The sequence below is a fragment of the Podarcis vaucheri genome (genome assembly GCF_965113315.1).
Source record: "Podarcis vaucheri genome assembly, chromosome: Z".
Classification (NCBI taxonomy): Eukaryota; Metazoa; Chordata; class Lepidosauria; order Squamata; family Lacertidae; genus Podarcis; species Podarcis vaucheri.
The window spans coordinates 32,807,211-32,827,788 of NC_138758.1; the positions used below are offsets into that span (position 1 = coordinate 32,807,211).

The 20,578-nt window shown below is 45.0% G+C and overlaps 1 protein-coding gene across 2 annotated transcripts; it reads left to right on the top strand.

The window, feature by feature from the left end:
* The first annotated feature begins 1,871 nt into the window (after positions 1–1,871).
* Positions 1,872–19,926, top strand: ARR3 (arrestin 3). Of its 2 annotated transcripts, none has more exons than XR_014215813.1 (16): positions 1,872–2,487; positions 4,862–4,913; positions 6,083–6,113; positions 6,706–6,766; positions 7,499–7,543; positions 8,306–8,505; positions 9,547–9,606; positions 9,922–9,989; positions 11,488–11,623; positions 12,822–12,906; positions 13,023–13,095; positions 14,104–14,241; positions 15,315–15,398; positions 16,478–16,501; positions 16,799–17,816; positions 18,778–19,926. XR_014215813.1 is itself a non-coding variant. In XM_082208558.1 (16 exons), the coding sequence occupies exons 2-16, from the start codon at positions 4,897–4,899 to the stop codon at positions 18,872–18,874; spliced, it is 1,176 nt and encodes a 391-aa protein (XP_082064684.1). In that variant the 5' UTR covers positions 1,872–2,487; positions 4,862–4,896; the 3' UTR covers positions 18,875–19,926. The 2 variants fall into 2 exon arrangements, 1 of the variants encoding a protein (XP_082064684.1); XM_082208558.1 differs by having other exon boundaries at positions 16,799–16,855.
* Positions 19,927–20,578: the final 652 nt, after the last annotated feature.

The following is a 20,578-nucleotide window of genomic DNA, read 5'->3' on the forward strand; positions in this document are numbered from 1 at the left end:
AATTACTGGGGAGATCTGGGGCAGCCCCAGTTGGAGGCAGCAATGTTTCTGAATGCCAGTTGCTGGAAACCATAGAAAGGGAGGGTGCTTTTGCCCTTGAATCCTGTTTCCCACAAGGGGCATCTGGTTGGCCACTTTGAGAACAAGATGATAGACTGGATGGGCCATTGGCCTGATCCTGCAAAGCTCTTCTTATATTCTTAATGACAAAGACCATTTAACCCACTAGAAAAAGTTTCTGCACTGAGTTTCTCAAAACCACAGCAATTTGGAAATCCACACAGAACTCTCTTGAAAAATGTATACAGAAAAGAAAGAAACATTATAACTTACTGTTGTTGGCATCCATCTGTCTCAGGAGACAAAGGAGGAATGCACCTTTGGGAGTGAAGTCAAACTGTTGGAAGGTTATGGCCTTATGTGGCTGTAGAAGCCAATAGGGGAGAGACATGTTTTGTTGCATCTGGGGCCATAACTTTTCCCTTTTCTTTTCCCTATTTGGAATAAGGGAATTTCCCTTAAAAAGGGGGAAACGTTGACAGCTATGTCTGGGGCAAATGAAGGTGTCTGGTTTCACTGTTAGAGATGCACCATGATGTTTCTTCTCTCTGCACTCCTCCCAGTGGTATTTCCTTCTTTGGTCAATGCTGTGGATACAGGACCCAACTGTCTGTCTCCAGGACTTGTGGTTGTCTACAAGGAATTCCCACATGGCAGAGTTGATGTTGCCAGCCTTTGTGTCACATTTGCACATGATATTATGCAGCACAGAGTTACTCTGGCAAGAGGCCCAATACCTGAAGCCACTTCCCTATAGAGCACGCCCTTGGGGATCCTGCCATCTTCCATTCTGTGGACGTAGACCAAGCCAGTGTAGATGTCACTGAGACAGGAGTGCAAACATGCTAGGAATGTGGGCTTGGAAGGGCAAATAATTTTTTCAAACTCTGTCCAGTGTGGTGAAGTGATTAAGAGCGGTGGACTCGTAATCTGGTGAACAGGGTTCGCATCTCCACTCCTCCACATGCAACTGCTGGGTGACCTTGGGCCAGTCACACTTCTTTGAAGTCTCTCAGCTCCACTCACCTCACAGAGTGTTTGTTGTGGGGGAGGAAGGGAAAGGAGATTGTTAGCCATTTTGAGACGCCTTTGGGTAGTGATAAAGCAGGATATCAAATCCAAACTCTTCGTCTTCTTCCTGCCATGTGATGCCCAAAATGTTCCTGATGCAGCACATGTGGAAGGAGTTGAGGCATTGCTCCTGGCAGTTGTAAACTGCCCATGACTCACTTCCATAAACCAGGGGGCTCAACACACAAGTCTGGTAGACCTTATACAACAGGTGAAAGCGAAAAGATGAAATACAAAACTATAAAATAGGCACATAGAATGAATACAGTTTATTAAATGTAATATTAATTATTATTAATTGTGATGCTTTTATATTCCACCTTTCCCTCCAAGGAGCTCAAAGTGACAAGTCCATTGTTCTCACCCTTCACATTTAATCCCCACAATAACCCTAGGCTGAAAGGCAATGACTGGCCCCCATTGTCACACCCAATGAACTTTGTGTCCAAATGGGGATCCAAACCCTGTTTTGACATTCTAACCACTATGCTGCACTGTACAGTTACATATGAGAAGCAACAAAATCCAAGCAAATATGATCAGCATTATCTGATTATTCCAGATTTGCCAGGCTTGTGACAAGGGTTGACTTGAAAATGATGTTCGGCTGCATTATATGCCAAAAAGGAATGCCAAATCATATGAAAAGTGTCTGGAGGTTTTAGTCCTCACTGAAATCTCAAATTATGTGTCATTTTCCCCCACCACAGCTCTGTTCTAGAGCAAGTGGTACCAAGTGTCCAGTGTAATATTTCCCATTGTTGCAATGGCTCTTTGAGGTACCCAGACGTCAGATAAGACCTGTTCTTTTGACACAGGCATCATAACTAATATTCGGTTACATTAATTTTGGACAACTATAGTTCAGGAATATTTATCATTGCCATCAATATTAAATCCCCCAAATCTTGCACACGTGTACGTCCCCACCATAAATTAGAATACCCACCAAGTTTATCGCATCCCCTCTGACAATTAAGTGATATAGAAGAGAACATTTTGGACATTTTCAAAGAAGGGTGATGCCATCTGTATAGTAAGAACACCCACATCAATGGCTTGATCTCAGGCACCGTTGTGCCTGGCTAATCTTGATGCTTGAGCCTGCTTCCTCAATCCCTGTAATCGTCTTCCCAAAGAAAACGTATTTATAGCCCACTCTGTTACTCAACCAGAGTCCCCTTAATTAATAGTCTAATAGGATTCTGGCCTCAAAAATAAGCACACACTTTACACCCCCAATGAATGGAGGAGGGACCACAATGGGGTTATAAAAAGCCCCGCTGCAATAGTCAGAAGCCTTCCAGAATTGGTGCAAAGAGGTGTGTGGACCTCGAGAGACTCTCCTGATTTCAGGTAAGGCATCTTGGATGGACCTTCTTTTTCTTTTACTCCAGTGACCAGCAGAGCTCAGAGGAATTTAGGGGGTGCCTCTCTCTGAGTACTAAAAGCTAAACTAGATGAATATATCTGGCACCAGAATTTATTTTTTTTTAAGTTTGATTGTTTCATTTTATAATGTCTATAAACAGAGAGAATAATTGTAACGATAGATGACAAATAAAAGATTAAATGGTAAAAGTTGAGGAAGGTAAAGGACCCCTGGACAGTTAAGTCCAGTCAAAGGCGACCATGGGGTGCGGTGCTCATCTCACTTTTCAGCTGGCATATAGGCACCAGAAGGTGATTGATTGATTCTTTGACTGATAGATAGATAAATAGATGATAGATAGAGGAAGATGATAGATGATAGATAGATGATAGATAGATAGATAGATAGATAGATAGATAGATAGATGATTAATAGCTAGACTAGCTGACCAATAGACCAAAAGATAGAAAGTGAGACAAATAGACAGATATACGAACAGGTGATAGATAGACTGACAAGATAGATACATAGAATGTCTGTCAAATATGTATAGACAAACAGACATGCCTAACAGACAGTAGAGATAGATGATAGATAATGATAGATGATAGATAGATAGATGATAGAGATAGATAGATAGATAGATAGATAGATAGATAGATGATAGATAGATAGATGATAGATAGATATAGATAGATAGATGATAGATAGATAGATGATAGATAGATAGATGATAGATAGATAGATAGAGATAGATAGATGATAGATAGATAGATGATAGATAGATAGATAGATAGATAGATAGATAGATGATTGACTGGCAGACCGACAGACAGCCAGACAGCCAGACAGCCAGACAGCCTGACAGCCTGACAAAGGCTTATGAAAGTTTTTTTGTGAAAAGAAAATGAAAGTTCATTTGCACCTCCAAGTCGCTGACATATTTTGGTCTATATTAAAGTTAGAAATATTTTTTAAAATCATTATTACTTTAGAGTTTTAAGGTTGATAGTATCCAAGCCCCTTGTGAGAGGGTAGGACTGCCTTCTATAAAATAATGCTCACTACACCATCAATAACCGCACTGTAAGCTATTCGTTTTTTCAGAGTTCGGAATTTCAGCGCAGACTACATTGAAATGGTCAATGGCAATGCACAGCTGCTTTGCCAGTGTTGAGGGATGTCTTTGTTGTAGCTACATAAATGGGCCCCTCGTTGTGACACCTGCTAGTAGGCTCCCAGCTTGTTAGGATTGACCTGCTTAAAGAGCTGGGCTCATCCCTGTTAATCTTGCAGAAACTCTACTGATTAAAGATATATACTTACTCTTTAATTCCCAGGTTAAAGTTGGGCACCTCAAATACAGACACAACAGTCCATGTGAAAAGGATCTCAGGGTCTTAGCAGACTACAAACTTAGCATGAGCCAACCATGTGATGTAGCCGTGCTAATGCAGTTCAAGGCTACATCAGTAGAACATTCTACACTTTGGCAGGAATAACCAAATGCGCAGCCAAATGTTAAGGGGAACCCCATAGGAAGAGATGAGTAAAGGATCTAGGGGTCTGAGTAGGCAGCAAGCTTAGCTTGAGGCAACAGTGTAGTGCAGCAGCAAAAAAAGCTAATGCCATTCTAGGCAGCATCAAGAAAAGTTGAGTGTCCAAATCAAGGGAAGTAATAGACCTGCTTTGCCTTGGTCAGACCTCAAATGAAGACCTGTGTCCAGTTTTGGGCACCACAATTTAAGAAGGATATTGGCCAGCTAGAGGGTGTGCAAAGGAGGGTGACCAAGATGATCAAGGGTCTGGAAACCAAACCTTGTGAGGAACGGTGGAGGGAATTGAGTATGTTTGGCCTGGAGAAGAGAAGACGGAGAGGAGATATGATACTCACCTTCAAATATCTGAAGGGCTTTCACATGGAAGATGGAGCAAGCTTGTTTCCTTTTGGTCCAGAGGGAAGGACCCAAACCAATGGCTTCGAAGGACAAGAAAAGTGATTCCGGCTAAAACTTAGGAAGAACTTTCTGGTGGTAAGAACTTTTCAACAGTGGAATAAACAACCTCTGAAGGTAGCAGACTCTTCTTCACTGGAGATTTTAAAGCAGAGGTTGGATGGCCATCTCTAAGGGATTATTGAGCTGTGATTCCTGCATTGCAGTGGGTTGAACTAGATGACCCTTGGGGTACCTTCCAACTCTACATTTCTATGATTCTATAACGTAGGACTCTGCGGACAGGGAAGCAGGATGCAAGTGGAGGAGGCAAATCCCTTTTTTTGTCCTGTGGCACTAAAAAGGCTAAGGGCAATCCTTCCTTTGCCATACAGCTAACTTAGCCTTTCGATTTCTTCCACAGTTCTGCTTCTGCTGCTTCTGCTACACTAATTGGATATGGCTGATGGGTCAAAGTAAGTCAACTTTTGCCTGCTAGATGTGAAAAGACCAAGCTCATTTGGGCTCATTTTCACCCCATCAGACTCACCTTGGACCCAGTAGGATGGTGGAGGGGGTGCCCGAACTTGGATCTCACCTATGTTCAGCTTTTCACCCAGGAGAAGATCCCAGGCTCAGTCCCTGCCGGCATTTCCAGGTGGGGCTAGGAGGGACTAGCCCCCCCCCCCAAAGTCCTGAATTGCTCCTGCCAGTCAATGTAGACAACACTAAGGTACATGTAGTTATGGGTCTTACTCACAGAAAGAAGGCAGCTTCTGATGTTGCTCTTTCAGTCAGGCCTTTTACACAGAGCCACGAGGACTGGAATCTTATGGCAATTTGAAGGAGAGGACTGTCTCTCAGTGGGAAAGAGAATCCCCAGGCAGGCCTAGGAAAATCCTTGGCCTGAAACTTCGGAGAGCCAGTGCTGCCAATCAGTGCAAACAATACTGAACCACGTGGAGCAATAGTCTGAATCACTATAAGTCAGCTTCCCAGGGGCCCTTGCATGCAGAAGGCCTGAGGTTCAATCCCTGATGGCATCTCCAGGGAGGGTTGGGAGAGAGCCCTGCCTGAAACCCTAGAGAAGAGCTGCCGGTCAGTGTAGACAATAGTGAGCTAGATGGACCAATGGTGTAAGGCAGCGCCCTATGTTCTTTTTCCAAACAAAAAAACAACAACCATTAATTAATTTATGCTATTCATCTTGAGCAGACATTTCTCAAGAAATCCCATGCAAACATACACACGCATACACACTCAGAGTATGTATTTCGGCAGCCTCCAAACAAAAGCACCCTATTGCACTTGCTCACATTCTTCTGGCCACAGAACCTTAGGGTTGCAAGGACTCCAGAGGGCCGTCTAGTCCAACCTCTGTTTGCTAGGTTTCATTTAAAATCAGGCAGACAAAAATGGTGTTGCAGGGGGTTGAGCTAGATGACCCCTTCGAACTCTATACTTCTAGGACTTCTAGAACTGTTGCTCTACCAAGGAAGTTGGTCTTCTGCTGTCTCCTTTCTGTTCATTAGCCTTAGCCTGAATATCTTGATTAGAGAAATAAATGCAGCACAATACTTAATGGAATACTTTATTTTTAAAAAATGGTTTGAGTTCATTCCCTTCCCTATACTTTTGTTGGCAGAGTGTACAAGAAGACCTGCCCCAATGGAAAGGTAAGACCACTGTGTAAATATGTATTATTTTATTCTTGCATTGCAGGGGGTTGGGTCTTTTCCAACCAGGGGTGCCAACTTGAATAAAATATTGTGGGAGCCCAGGTGAGCCCCACGCCACCCTGCATAATCGATCACATGACACAGTGTCCACACACCATTTGAATGGGAATGCCCATCAACTTTGCGGGAGTCTGGCCCTCTCAAATATTTTATAGTGGGAGCTGACACCCCTATGGCCCCTAGGAGTTGGCTCCTATGCTTCCAACTCTCTGATTCACTGATTCTGAAATCGATGTGCCATAAACAAATATTTGAGCTTTGGAAGTCTTGGTAGGGGCCCTCTTGGTAGCATCTCCACCCTCAGAGGCGGGGGGGGGGGTGCCTTCTCTGTGTGGCCCCTGAGTCCCCCTCCCCCCAAGGGGTACATCAGGCATCTTCATGGCACAGCTTCTGGAGGATGCTAAAGACACACTTCTTTGCCGTTGGGGTGTATGTTTTTAGGACCTGCCTTATTTTGATGGTTGTAAGATGCCATAAGACTAAATTTGCTAGCTGATCAAACACTTCCCCCCTCCTCCTGCCCATCTAGCTATCCATCTACCTGGGGAAAAGAGATTTTGTGGATCATGTGGATTCTGTGGAACCCGTTGGTGAGTGGTTTTCTTTCTATCCCCTTCAGTCATCTGAATTTCAGCTGGAAAGATGGTGGTGGTTGATAACATTGCCTGTCTACCTGATGACTTGGGGGGGGCATTAAGCTCCAACTTGAGTACCCATCTGACAGGGCTTTTTTTAGCTGTGATTCCTGCATTGCAGGCATGTACATGGCCCTTGGTTCCCTTCCCAATCTACAATTCTATTGCCTGTAGATCATAGAATTCTTGCCTTGAACAAGGTTGGGCTAAGGGATGCGGGTGGCGCTGTGGGTTAAACCACAGAGCCTAGGACTTGCCAATCAGAAGGTCAGTGGTTCGAATCCCTGCAACGGGTTGAGCGCCTTTTGCTCAGTCCCTGCTCCGGCCAACCTAGCAGTTCGAAAGCACGTCAAAGTGCAAGTAGATAAATAGGTCCCGCTCCGGTGGGAAGGTAAACGGCGTTTCCGTGTGCTACTCTGGTTCGCCAGAAGCAGCTTAGCCATGCTGGCCACATGATCTGGAAGCTGTATGCCGGCTCCCTCGGCCAATAAAGCGAGATGAGTGCCGCAACCCCAGAGTCGGCCACAACTGGACCTAATGGTCAAGGGTCCCTTTACCTTTACCTTTACAAGGTTGGGCTAGACAACCCCTGGGGTCCCTTCCAACTCTACAATTCTATGATTCTATGAGTCTACAATCTATCTCTCCCTCCTTGTTGATCCAATTCTCTTTCACATGTATTTGCAGATGGGATTGTCTTGGTTGACCCAGAGTACCTGAAAGATCGGAAAGGTAATTTTCTCATTGTCTTGTTTTTCCAGTTTTATTTACTTGGGATGGAGACAAAAAATTTGTAACAATTTTCATTGGAAACACATGAATATTTGGGAGAGACTTTATCCCAGAAATTGCTGGCTTAGTTCAAGGCATCTCTTCTCAGCTATGAAACCACCTCTTCTTCCCTCCCACGCTTATTGACTCTGGTGCTATTTAGAAGCTTAAAGTGGGCAAAGTGATACAAATATCAGGCTTGTTGTCTGCTGCTTCAGTAGGGAGGACCCAAATCAATAGCTTCAAGTGCCAGGAAAGGAGATTCCAACTAAACATCAGGAAAAGTTTTCTGACAGTAAGAGCCATTTGACAGTGGAACAGACTCCCCTGTATGGTGGTGGACTCTCCCTTCATTGGAGGTTTTAAACTGAGGTTGGATGCCCATTGGAGACCAGAGATTCTTGTAGCTCTGATTCCTGCATTGCATGCAGTTGGACTAGATGACTCTCGGGGTTCCTTCCAACTCTACAATTCTGTGGTTCTTCCTCTGTTAGATTGTATGGTTAATCTTCAAACGAAAACACACACACACACACATAGCACATTAGACCTGCTCCTGTACAAATCCTGTTCTAGATTTAATTTACAATCTGAATTGAGAAACTTTCTCTAAACTAACCATCATCTCTCTTCCCCCCGCCACTGCTGTCCTTTCTCAACTCCCATCTCCCCATGTCTTCCTTCTCTTTTCCTCTCCCCATCCTGCTGCCCCCTCCTCAACAGTGTACGTGACACTGACCTGTGCATTCCGCTATGGCCGCGACGACCTGGATGTTATTGGGCTCACCTTCCGGAAGGACATCTATGTCCTCACTGCCCAGATGTACCCTCCTGTGCCTGACCAGGCCCCCAAGACGCTTACTCCTTTGCAGGAAAAGCTGATGAAAAAGCTGGGGGAACATGCTTACCCCTTCACCTTTGAGGTACACCTTTGACGCATCTTCCTCTTCCCTGTGCAAGACCCCCATCTTTCCCCCCTCAATGGAGTCATTGTTTTTATATCCTAAAAACATGATTATATGTATACATAAATACATAAGTAGAGCACTGTTGGATCAGGCCAAAAGGGGCCCACCTGGGCTAGCAACCTGTTTTTACATTGGCCTCTTTTTGGGAAACCAGCACTGCCTCTTAGGCTAACAAACCTCACCTCACAGGGTTGTTGTGAGAAAGGCGGAGAACCATATATGCCAACATGGGTTCCTTGGGAGGAAAGGTGAATGTGGGAAGAGCCCTGTTGGGTCAGGCCAGGGGCCCACCTAGACTCCAGCCTCCTCTTCTCACAGTGGCCAACCAGGTGCCCCAAAGGGAAACCTGCAGGCAGGATCCAAGCACAAGAGCCCTCTCACCTCTTGTGGTTTCCAGCAACTGGCATTCAGAAGCATTGCTGCCTCCAACTGTGGTGGCAGAGCATAGCCATTGTGGCTAATTGCCATCAATAGCCCTCCATGAATTTGTCTGATTCAGGTTGGTGGCCATTGCTGTCACCTGCAGGAGGAAATTCCTTCCTTTAATCTGTCCTGAAACTTCCAACATTCAGCTTCATTGGATGCTCACGCATTATGAGAGAGGGAGAAGAACTTTTCTCCAACCACTTTCTCCATGTCATGTACCAGTTTATAAACTTCAATTATGTCCCCTCTTACTTGCCTTTTCTCCAAACTGAAAGGTCCCAAACGCTGAAACCTTCCCTCATAGTCAGCTGGGTTACCCTTGGTCAGCTGAGTTACCCTCTTTTGCACCTTTTTCAACTCTACAACCTCCTTTTTGAGGAGAGGCAACCAGGGTTGTACACAGTATATTCCAAATGTGGAATATTCCAAATGTGGACTGTAATCCTTATACTGCCTCCTGCCCTGGCCAGCCCAACAAGTCATTTGGGACAACATCTCCAGAAGAAAAACTGCTTTTTAGAAAAGCGTAGACATTAAAAGGGAATAAAATATTATTATTTTTCTCTCTAGATGGCAACCAACCTCCCCTGTTCTGTCACTCTCCAGCCAGGACCAGATGATGCTGGAAAGGTGAGCTGTGTGTGAAAGCATCCAAGAAACCTGGAAAGCAAATGGAAATTAAAGCATATCTTAATTTAGCTGTGATACCTGCACTTCAGGGGGTTGGACTAGATGACCCTCAGGGATCCCTTCCAATTGTACGATCCTATGGTTCTATGAACCCTTTTCTATGAACCCCAATGGGATGGCTTTCTGTCCTCAAAACCACGAGCCTTTTAAAGCACTTCAGGACTTGGTTGTGTTTGTATCAAGAATTGCAATTAGTAGTTCAAAGGCATGACCCACCCTTAATCTCTAACCCACTTTCTTCTGCATTTTCCTCAGTCTTGTGGGGTCGATTTTGAGGTCAAAGGATTCTGTGCTGAAAACCTGGAGGAGAAAATTCACAAGAGGTAACCCCAGCATAAGTTTCAACAGTTACTCATTTATTCAAAGCATTTTTAGTTTGCTCTTCAGCTGAAAATAAACAATGCAAAGAACAGAATGACTGGCTGGAGGGCCATTTAGCTGGGGATTCCTGCATTGTTTGGTGTCCCTTCGAACATTGCAGTTCTATGATTCTAGGAAAAGGCTCTGAGATCCACTTATGTAAAACCAACAAGGAAAATATGACAGTTTGCAATCTATTATTGTAATCTATTATTATTATTCACTGCATTTATATCCCAACTTTTTCTCCAAGGAGCTCAAGGTTGCGTCCATAGTTCTCCTCCTCGCCCCTCCCCATTTTTTGCTCACAACAACCCTATGAGGTAGATGAAGCTGAAAGACAGTGGCTGACTCCCAAGGTCACCCAGTGAGCTTCCTGGCTAAGTGGTGGGGATTTGAACCTGGCTCTCCCAGGTCCTTATCTGACACACTAACCACTCCACCACGCTGATTCTCTAGCAATATAGATTACATATATTTATACGTTTTATGGGCAGGGACGCGGGTAGCGCTGTGGGTTAAACCACAGAGCCTAGGACTTGCCAATCAGAAGGTCGGCAGTTTGAAACCCCACAACGGGTTGAGCTCCCGTTGCTCAGTCCCTGCTCCTGTCAACCTAGCAGTTCAAAAGCACGTCAAAGTGCAAGTAGATAAATAGGTACCGCTCCTGTGGGAAGGAAACGGCGTTTCCGTGCACTGCTCTCGTTCACCAGAAGCAGCTTAGTCATGCTGGCCACATGACCCGGAAGCTGTACACCGGCTCCCTCGGCCAGTAAAGCGAGATGAGCACTGCAAGCCCAGAGTCGCCCACAACTGGACCTAATGGTGAGGGGTCCCTTTACCTTTACCTTTTACATATGTTTGGAACCCTTGCTGGAAGCTACAGGAAGGGAGAATTGCTCTTGCGCTTGGATCCTGTTTGGAGGCTTCCCACTGGGGCATCTGGTCAACCCCTGTGAAGACAGAATACTGGGCCCCTTTTGGCCTGATCTTTGGCCTCTTGGAGAGCCAGTGTGGTGTAGTGGTTAAGAGCGGTAGTCTCCTAATCTGGGGAACCGGGTTCGCGTCCTCGCTCCTCCACATGCAGCTGCTGGGTGACCTTGGGCCAGTCACACTTCTCTGAAGTCTCTCAGCCCCACTCACCTCACAGAGTGTTTGTTGTGGGGGAGGAAGGGAAAGGAGAATGTTAGCCGCTTTGAGACTCCTGAAGGGGAGTGAAAGGTGGGATATCAAATCCAAACTCTTCTTGTTCTTCTCTTTTTAATTTCTACTGAACTTGGAGGGAGGATTTCGGGAAATGATGAAAGCACCTGCCTCCTACTGGCTTATTCTTGGAAGAGCTGGATGCAATTTCTGCATTGCAGAGAGTTGGCTTAGATGACCCTTGGAGTCTCTTCCAGCTCTGCAGTTCTACGGAAGAGGTAAATGCCTCTCTCAATAACACACGTCTTCTCTGTGCAGAAATTCAGTGAGGCTGGTGATTCGGAAGGTCCAGTTTGCACCTGCCCAGACAGGCCCAGCCCCAAAGTCGGAGACGACCAGGCAGTTCATGATGTCGGATAAGCCTTTGCACCTGGAGGCCTCTCTGGATAAGGAGGTGAGTGTTGCGTGTTAGCTTTTTGAGGCATTCTCTCCCCTTCACCAAGTCTCTCTGCTCCGGAGGGCCCCACGCTTAGTGAGACATTATTGACCCTTTAAGTGAGCCAAAAATGTGAAGCAGCAGCAAAAACAAAACAAAACAAAACAAAACAAAACCTAATGCAGTTCTAAGCTGCATCAACAGAAATCTAAACCAAGGAACCAAGGGATGTCATAGTACCTTCCACTTCTACAAGTCCATTGCTTAACCACACTTGATTTGCAGTCAGTTCATTTGGCCAAACATGTGGCCTTTCTGATCAATTTCGTCATTTATTTATTTATTTCAAAAAAATTATACACCTCTGGGATTATTTTTTTAAAACAACAACAACAACACACCCTTCAGAGCAGTTCATGAAAAAGATAAAACAATAAATCTTAATCAGTAAAAGCAACTCTGTAAAACATTCAGAAGATAAAACCAGCAATTAAGTAAAAACAGATTAAAGCAGACATCAACATTCTAAACATGTGGACAGGCTTGCCTAAGCAAAACAGTTTTTAGCAGGTGCTGAAAAGGGTACAGTGAAGGATGCTTTCATGATGTCAATAGGCAGGAAGTTCCAGAGTTAAAGTGCTGCCACACTAAAAGACCAATGTCTTACAAATGAAGAACAGGGATTAGGTGGCAACTCTAACAGTGCCAATTATGCAGACAGAAGCAGTTGAGTGGGCATATACATGTGGTAAAGCAGGCATCCCCAACCTTTGGCCCTCCAGATGTTTTGGACTACAATTCCCATCATCCCTGACTACCGGTCCTGTTACCTAGGGATCATGGGAGTTGTAGGCCAAAACATCTGGAGGGCCACAGGTTGGGGATGCCTGAGGTAAAGTGATATTGCAGGTAAACTGGTTCCATGCTGTTAAGGGCTTTGCACATTAACAGCAAACCTTGAACTTGGCCCCATAGCAAACGAGCAGCCAGTGCAGATCTCTGAGCACAGGAGTTATATTCTGACAAGGCCTTGCTCTCATAAGCAATTGTATTGCATCATTCTGCAATGACTTTAGCAGTAATCCAATCACTGCAAGATATAGTACGCGAAATGGCTCAGGAGATGGTTGCGGAAATAGTTGTGAGTCCAGGAAAAGATTGGGATTTCCTTCCCTTCTTTTTCTCCATCTTCAGCAACAACCCCCTGTCATTTCAGATTTATTACCATGGAGATCCAATTGGCGTTAATGTCAACATTAACAACACCACCAACAAGATTGTGAAGAAGATCAAAATAACAGGTAAGGGCACCAATAGAACCTTGCTTTGCAGGGGGTTGGAAGGGTCACCTTCCAACTCTACAATTCTATGATTCTATGTTATCACCTCAATAATTTCTTTCTCTCTCTCTGTTTAGTTGAGCAAGTCACAGATGTGGTTCTATATTCGCTGGACAAATACACCAAGGCTGTCTGTTCAGAGGAGTTCGTGTAAGCACACAGATCTCTAACCAGACCAGTGTGTCTTTGCACAGATGTCTTCAACTTGTGCAAGGTCTTGGGTCTTCGTGAGAAAAATCTGGATCAGCGCCCCCCCCCCCAAAGAACTGATAATGAGACACAGAGGAAGTCAGTCTCTTCTTTTGTTTTAATTCTGCCCCAGGACCATTTTCACACCCATTGTGAAAATGCTAACTTCTCTCAGAAATGCCTGAGGAATTCAACTTTTCCTATGTTTAATTTGTGTAGTTACACATGGACATGAGTCTTAACACTTCACTCCACATAATGACGTTTCTTTTCACTAGAGAGGGGGTGGGGTGGGAAGACAGATGAGCCTACCTTGCAAGAGGGTTGTACTACAGCTGTGTGCAAAATGAGCTCTTGAAATTCTCCACCCTAATTATTATTATTTTTGTGGGGTGGGTGGGGGGAGAGAAAAATTCTTCTACAACTTCTTGGGGATGGGTCTCCTTGTTCAGAATGTGGAATGGAAGAACATGCCAATTTCAATTTTTCCCAGCTCTCATTTTTTTCAATCTGAAATCTGACTTTCTGTATTTAAATACAGTGGTACCTCGGTTTAAGAACAGTCCTGTTTACGAACGAGTCAGTTTACGAACTCCACAAAACCGAAAGTAGTGTCGCAGTTTGCAAACTTTACCTCAGTCTAAGAATGGAATCCGAATGGTGGAAGGGCACTGGCGGCGGGAGGCCTCATTAGGGAAAGCGTGCCTCTGTTTAAGAACGGATTCAGATTAAGAACGGACTTGCGGAACGGATTAAGTTCGTAAACCAAGGTACCACTGTAACAACAAAAAATCCTTAGATGTGATTCCTCCATTCCTGCATTTTCAGGGGTTGGAGTAGATGAGCCTTAGGGATCCTTTCCAACTCTACAGTTCTATGATTCCATGATTCTAAGATTCTTGAGGTATGTGGTTTTAAATTGAGGCAAGGTGGGCTCCTTTAACCTCCTCCATTGCTGTCCTTCTGCAGGGAGAACGTGGCTGCCAACTCCACCTTCTCCAAAAAATACAGCATTACCCCCAGCTTGAACAACAACCGGGAGAAGCGGGGTCTGGCCCTGGATGGGAAGCTCAAGCATGAGGACACCAACCTGGCCTCCACCACCGTGTAAGTCCGGACCCTGAGGAGCATACTGGAGGCCAGAGAGGGGCAGGGAATTGAGAGGGAAACTGATTCCTTCTCTGTGATGCCCATTCTCCGCAGTGTGAGGTTGTCACCAACCTTTTGGGGCCCAGAGAAACACTTGTGTGGTGTTTAGAGTGCCTGACAAGGGTCTGTGAAAGACCAGAGTTCAAATCCTCACTTGGCCATGCAGCACACTGGGCGTCCTTAGGGGCAGTCACTGCCTCTAAGCCCAGTTTACTTCACAGGGTTGTTGGAGGGGGAATTAAATGAAAACGGGGAGAACTATGGCTGCCACCTTGAGTTCCTTAGAGAAAAAGGCAGAATAGAAATGCAACAGATAAATAAATAAATACAAAATATTGGTCAAAAAAGGCTTCTTCCAAGCCACATTTTAGCAGACAGAGGGGCAGGGCCCTGAGAGCACCTTGAAAGGCCTCTGCAGATGCACCCATGCGTGCCACATTGACAAACCATGCTCTTGACAACCACCAACCTGGGCGGCTTCAAAAGAGGAGTGTACAGATTCATGGGAAAAGGGCTACTGATGTTACTAGCCACAATGGCTATGTTCTACCTCTATACAGTGGTACCTCGGGATGTGAACGGGATCCATTCCAGAGCCCCGTTCGCATCCTGAACGGAACATAAGACACGACGGCGCATCTGCACGTGCCGCGTTTTGCCGCTTCTGTACATGCGTGTGACATCATTTTGAGTGTCTGCGCATGAGCATGTGCATGCTCCGTTATTTCTGGGTTGCCACAGAGCGCAACCCAAAAGTGCTCAACCAGAAGCACATTCAACTCAAGGTATGACTGTAGTTGGAGGAATAAATTTTTCTGGATTCGAGTTGCGGGAAGCCACAGGAGGGGGGAGTTGCTCTTGTGCCCGGATCCTGCTTGTGGGTTTCCCATAGTAGGCATCTGTTCCCCACTGTGAGACAATGATGCTGGAATAGATGGGCCACTGGCCTGATCCTCCAGGCTCTTCTTATGTTCTGATATTCTTGTCTATGGTGACTCCTGTTTGAATGTCTCCTGTTTTTTCTCCCTTAGTCTGAGACCCGGGATGGACAAGGAGGTTCTCGGGATCCTGGTTTCCTACACAGTGAAAGTCAACCTGATGGTATCCAGAGGAGGGTGAGGATGTTTTCTATGGGAGGAACTATCATTTCTGGGTTATGTTGCCTTGTTATTCTGTCCTGCTCAGTCTTGGCCTAGCCTGGTCAGAGTGAATTTTTTTTGGAAATTATTTGATTTCCTCTCTCCCTTTGGAAATGCTGCATTTCTGAAGAGATATGGGGATGCACCCTATAAAGGACACATTTTATTGGCTCAGCCCTGTAAGAAAAGGCTGCAGCATTGGGGGCTTACTAGTTTATAGATAATGTGAGTGAGAGGCAATATGATGTAAGTTTATAGAAATATGTCTAGAATGGAGAAAGCAGAGAGAGAAAGGTTTTTGTCCTTCTCTCAAAGCACCAGAACTCGCGGACATCCAGTGAAGGCAAATGCTGCAAGATTCAGGACAAACAAAATAAAGTTATTCTTAGTTAAACTCCCACAGGAGGCAATGCTGGCCACCAACTTGGATGGCTTTAAAAGAGGATTAGACAAATTCATGAGGGGAAGAAAAGGGCTATTGATGGCTACTGGTCATAATGGCTATGCTCTTCCTCCACAGCTGGAAACAGCAATGCAGTGGCGAATCTTAGGGTCTCAAATTTCAGCAGCGCCCTGTACAATGCCAAAATTCAGTACCCCTCCCCTTCTCACACTCCATTATAAATAATAGGTGTGGGACCCCTGAGGCTCTGTGCCCAGTGCAACCTAACCAGTCACACTCCCTTAAATCTGCCTCCGCAGCAATGCTTCTGAATGTGAATTGCTGGAAACCACAGGAGGAAAGAAGGCCCTTGTGTTCAGATACTGTTTGCAGGTTGCTCATTTGGGCATCCGGTTGATCACTGCGAGAAGAGGATGCTCTTCTGTGTGTCTTGAAGTCTATATAGGTCCAAACGATAGGTCCAGGCTCTGCCTTTGGTCTGTGAGTTGACATGAAGCCCTAAGTGGTGGAAAACTGGAAGCCCAAGGGACTCCCAACAGACCCTCTGAATTGGCCTGGGTGCACTCACACTGGGACAGGAGGGATAGCCTTCCCAATGAATGTTTCTACCTTTGTGCAGTCCTCCACCTTGAATCTCCTCTTCTCTTTGCAGCATCCTGGGAGATCTCACATCAAGGTAAGCCCCAATTTACTGACCATCGGCATCACCTCATCTGTGTGCCACTTTTCCACACTGCACTCAAAGCGTCTCACAGCATACAAAACGAACAACAACAATTATAACGATTTGAGGGAGGGAAACGTATTATGAACAATTAGAAATAATCACAGTGTGAACAAATAGCTGTGATTCCTGCACTGCCGGGCATTGCACTGAATGTCCTTGGATGCCCCTAGAATTCTCTGATTCCAAGCTTCTGTTTGCTCTCTGAGGCATCTCCCATTCAGCCCTCTCTCCTCATCTCTTTTTCAGCGATGTTGGTGTGGAGATGCCTGTGGTCCTGATGCATCCCAAACCTGATGATTGTGAGTAAAAGGCTTTGTGCAGGAGATTTGTGGGAGATATAAAACCATCCCCATGGCTTTGTCACCATTCAGAAAGACTTCTCTAAGAGTCTTTCTGAATGGAAGCACTAAGGACCTATTCCCTGACCTTCCTCCTTCTCCCTAGAACTCTCTTAGGCAGGCTGTGTACACACGACCATCTTGAAACACAGCTGGGTTGTCCTTTTTCTTAATCCAGATTGAAGGTGGCTTTGGAGGCAACTGCATTAAAATGCACTATTTTTTATGAAACCACTGGATGGCTAATGTTGCGTGTGAACATTTGGGGCCCCTTCCAACTCTACAGTTCTATGATTCCCAGCCCAGCACACTGGTTGCTGAGTAAATGGAAGTGTGCACACAGCCACACATTTTGTACCCATTTCTATTTCAGGTTCTTTAGGAACAACAATAATAATAATCAATGTGACTAATCAGTGTACACCTCTCTTTTTTTCTTCCCTCCCTCTGATGTGTGAATCGTCAACAGCTACACCAAGGTAAGGAAAAATTAAACATTCCAGGGAGTGCCTGTTCAAGAGATATGAAATATCCACAAGTTCTCATATATGTGTGTCTGCAGTTCTTGACTACCGCTTAAATGTATTTTGGCTGTGATTTCTGCATTGCAGTGGGTTGGAATAGATGATCCTTGGGGGCCCCTTCCAATGCCATGATTCTATTATTCTACCACTGGCATGGATAGTTGCTTTCTCCTTCTGCATGCATTGAACCTCAGCTGCCTGCACAAACTGCATTTCGCTGCAACTGGACTGTTCACTGTAAATTTGATGTCTCTGAAGATGCCCCAAGACACTTTCTTAGGCTTTGCATGTGGAGGATCTGGAAACTGACGGTTTGCCTTTTCCTTCTTTCCCCTCCCTCTTCTACCTTGCAAACGGCTCATCCTGGATATCTGCACTTACGTGTTCTGCTCTTCCAAGGAGGTAACTAGCTATTATTCTTTACTTCTTTGTGGGGTCACTTAAAGACAGATCCACCTGAAATGTCACCTTCTTCCCTAAAGACCCTCTTGGGTGCTGAAATCGGCAGAGGGGGCCTTCTTGATAGTCCCCTCCTCCATCAGAGATGGGGGAGTGGCCTGTCAGGTGGAGGGCCTTCTCTGTGGCAGCCCCTAAGTGAGGAACTCCCTCCCTGCAGAGGCGCATCTGGCATCTTCATTGCACAGTTTCCAGAGGATGCTAGAGATGCACCTCTTTGCCTTAGCTCTTGACACTCAAGCTGCATATTTTTAGGACACTCCTTATATTGTTATTGGAAGTTGCTTTAAACACTTTTCAATGATGTGTTTGATTTTAGGATCTTAGGGTAAAGGATGGGCAATAAAATAAAAATATTAATATCTATCATTTATTATCAATATTAATTAATATTCTTAACAATACTATTTTATTTATATTACTAAATACAATAATATATTATTAATAATATATAATAAAGTAAATTAATAACAACAACAATAGCATCCAGGAAGCTGATTGAGAGAGCCTCTGGGGAACATTAGATGGGGGCTGAGGACCATAGTTGGAATAACAGATCACAATCGCAGGGGGTGGGGTAGACTAGATGGCCCTTGGAGGTACCTTCCAAGCTACAATTCTATGTCCTCAAAGGCAATGGGGGTGGGGAGACAAGGGCACCAACCTCTGCTCCCATTGGAAGCTTCACCTTTTTCTGGAGGCAGCACTGCTTCTGCATCTCAGTTGCTGGAAGCCACGGGGGTGGCGTGGGGGGGGGTTGGGGGTGTGCTCAGATCCTGCTTGGTGGTTTCCACCAAAGAGTTATCTGGTTGGCTACTTTGAGAACAGGTTGACTGGACTAAGATGGGTCATTGGCCTGATTCAGGGAGGCTCTTTCTATATTGTTTCATTCTTTCATTTCTTCCAGTGAGGAAGATATTGTGATCGAGGAATTTGCTCGCCAAAAGCTCAAAGGGGAGAAGGACGACGAGGAAGAGAAGGAAGAAGAAGACAAAGAGAGCTAAGGGCACGACCCACCAGACCAGTGCAAGAAACCTTAGACAGCCTTCCCATGTGTCTTCCCCACCATCCCCGCAGAAACATGTTTTCTCTCTAGAGTACGTATTGCATTTGTGATGTGGTAGTTTTTGCTGAGCTTGCTGCTCTCACCTTTCAAAACAAAACCCCCAAACTGCTATGGCACTGAGTCCTCAGTCTTGCTGCTCATCCACACTTTCATTTGACCTGCATTTTGATCATGTCGTGTACTTGAAATCCTTCTTTATGCAGGGCATCGTTAACCTGAGGAACTCTCTTCCACAGAAGGCAGTGATAGCCACTAACTTGGATGGCTTCAAGAGAGGATTAAACAAATTCATTGGGGGAGAATATGGCTGTTGATAGCTACTAGCCATGAAGACTATGCTCTGCCTCCACAGCTGGAGGCAGATATGGTTCTGAATACCAGTTGCTGGAAACCACAGGGCTCTTGTGCTTGGATCCTGCTTGTTGCTTTCCCATTGGGGAATCTGGTTGGCCACTGTGAGGACAGGATACTGGACTAGGTGGGCCATTGGCCTGATCTAGCAGGCTCTTCTGATGTTCTTCTGATGATATCATGTACCAGTTTATTCTCTCAGGTCCAAGAGCTTTTTTCATCATTCTGGGCCTTACAAAACCCCACGCTGACCTGCTGAACCAGATCTTCTGTAGACAAGCTGGAGAGAGGCTTTGCTTAATTCAGCGACCATTGGGTTTTTTGCAAGGCCCAGACTAACTAGAAAAGCTCTCAGACCCAATAATTAACTTTTGCACAATTAAAGGATTCCTACATTGCATGGCTTTGGAGTAGATGACTCCTGGAGGTCCCTTTTAGCTCTACAATTCTCTGAGCCTATGATTCTACAATCAGAATGCAGGTCAAATGAAAGTGTGGCCAAGCCCTCAGACTGCCCTTGAAGGATGGAGGTTCCCGGTTTACCCATTGCAACTATTCGTTCTCTTTGTTTTTTTTTTTTAAACAATCAAGCAGTGTATACATTTTGTGAAATTAAAATAAACACATAAATAAATAAGCTATGTGTGTGGACATGTTTCTTTGTTGTCTAGACAGCAGGACTGAAACACGTGGGTTGAGATTGCAGTGGTGCCCGATTTTTGACTAAGTCAATCCTTCACAAATCACAACCACGAAAACATTTAACACTTTATCCTGGTACCCACACGATTTTTTTTAAGGAAACAAATTCTAAACCACATGTAAAGTATCAAGACATTTGGGCCTCCCCCTAGAATTCATAGAATCATAGAAACTTTAGAGTTGGAAGGGTCCCCAAGGGTCATCCAATCCAACCCTCTGCACTGGAGGAATCACAGTGAAAAAATATCTGACCTGGGGCCATCCAACCTCTGCTTAAAAACCTGCAACGAAAGGGACTCCACAACCTCCCAAGGGCATAGAGTCAAAGGACTGTAGGGTTGGAAGTGAGCTCTAGGAATAATCTAGTCCAATGTCCTGCAATTCATGGCTTTAAGCAGCCTCTTTTGTTTCAGTCCACAATGGAGTTTTTTCTCTACTATACCAATAGTTCAGGAACTTTTACCATTTTGTAACTAAACAACATTTTAACTGCCTGTGCAGCTTTTTCTGACTACTGTATGGAAAAGCGTCTGCATCTGACCCTTGGCAAAGTAAACCATTTTATGACTTGCCAAATGTGTGGCCTCTT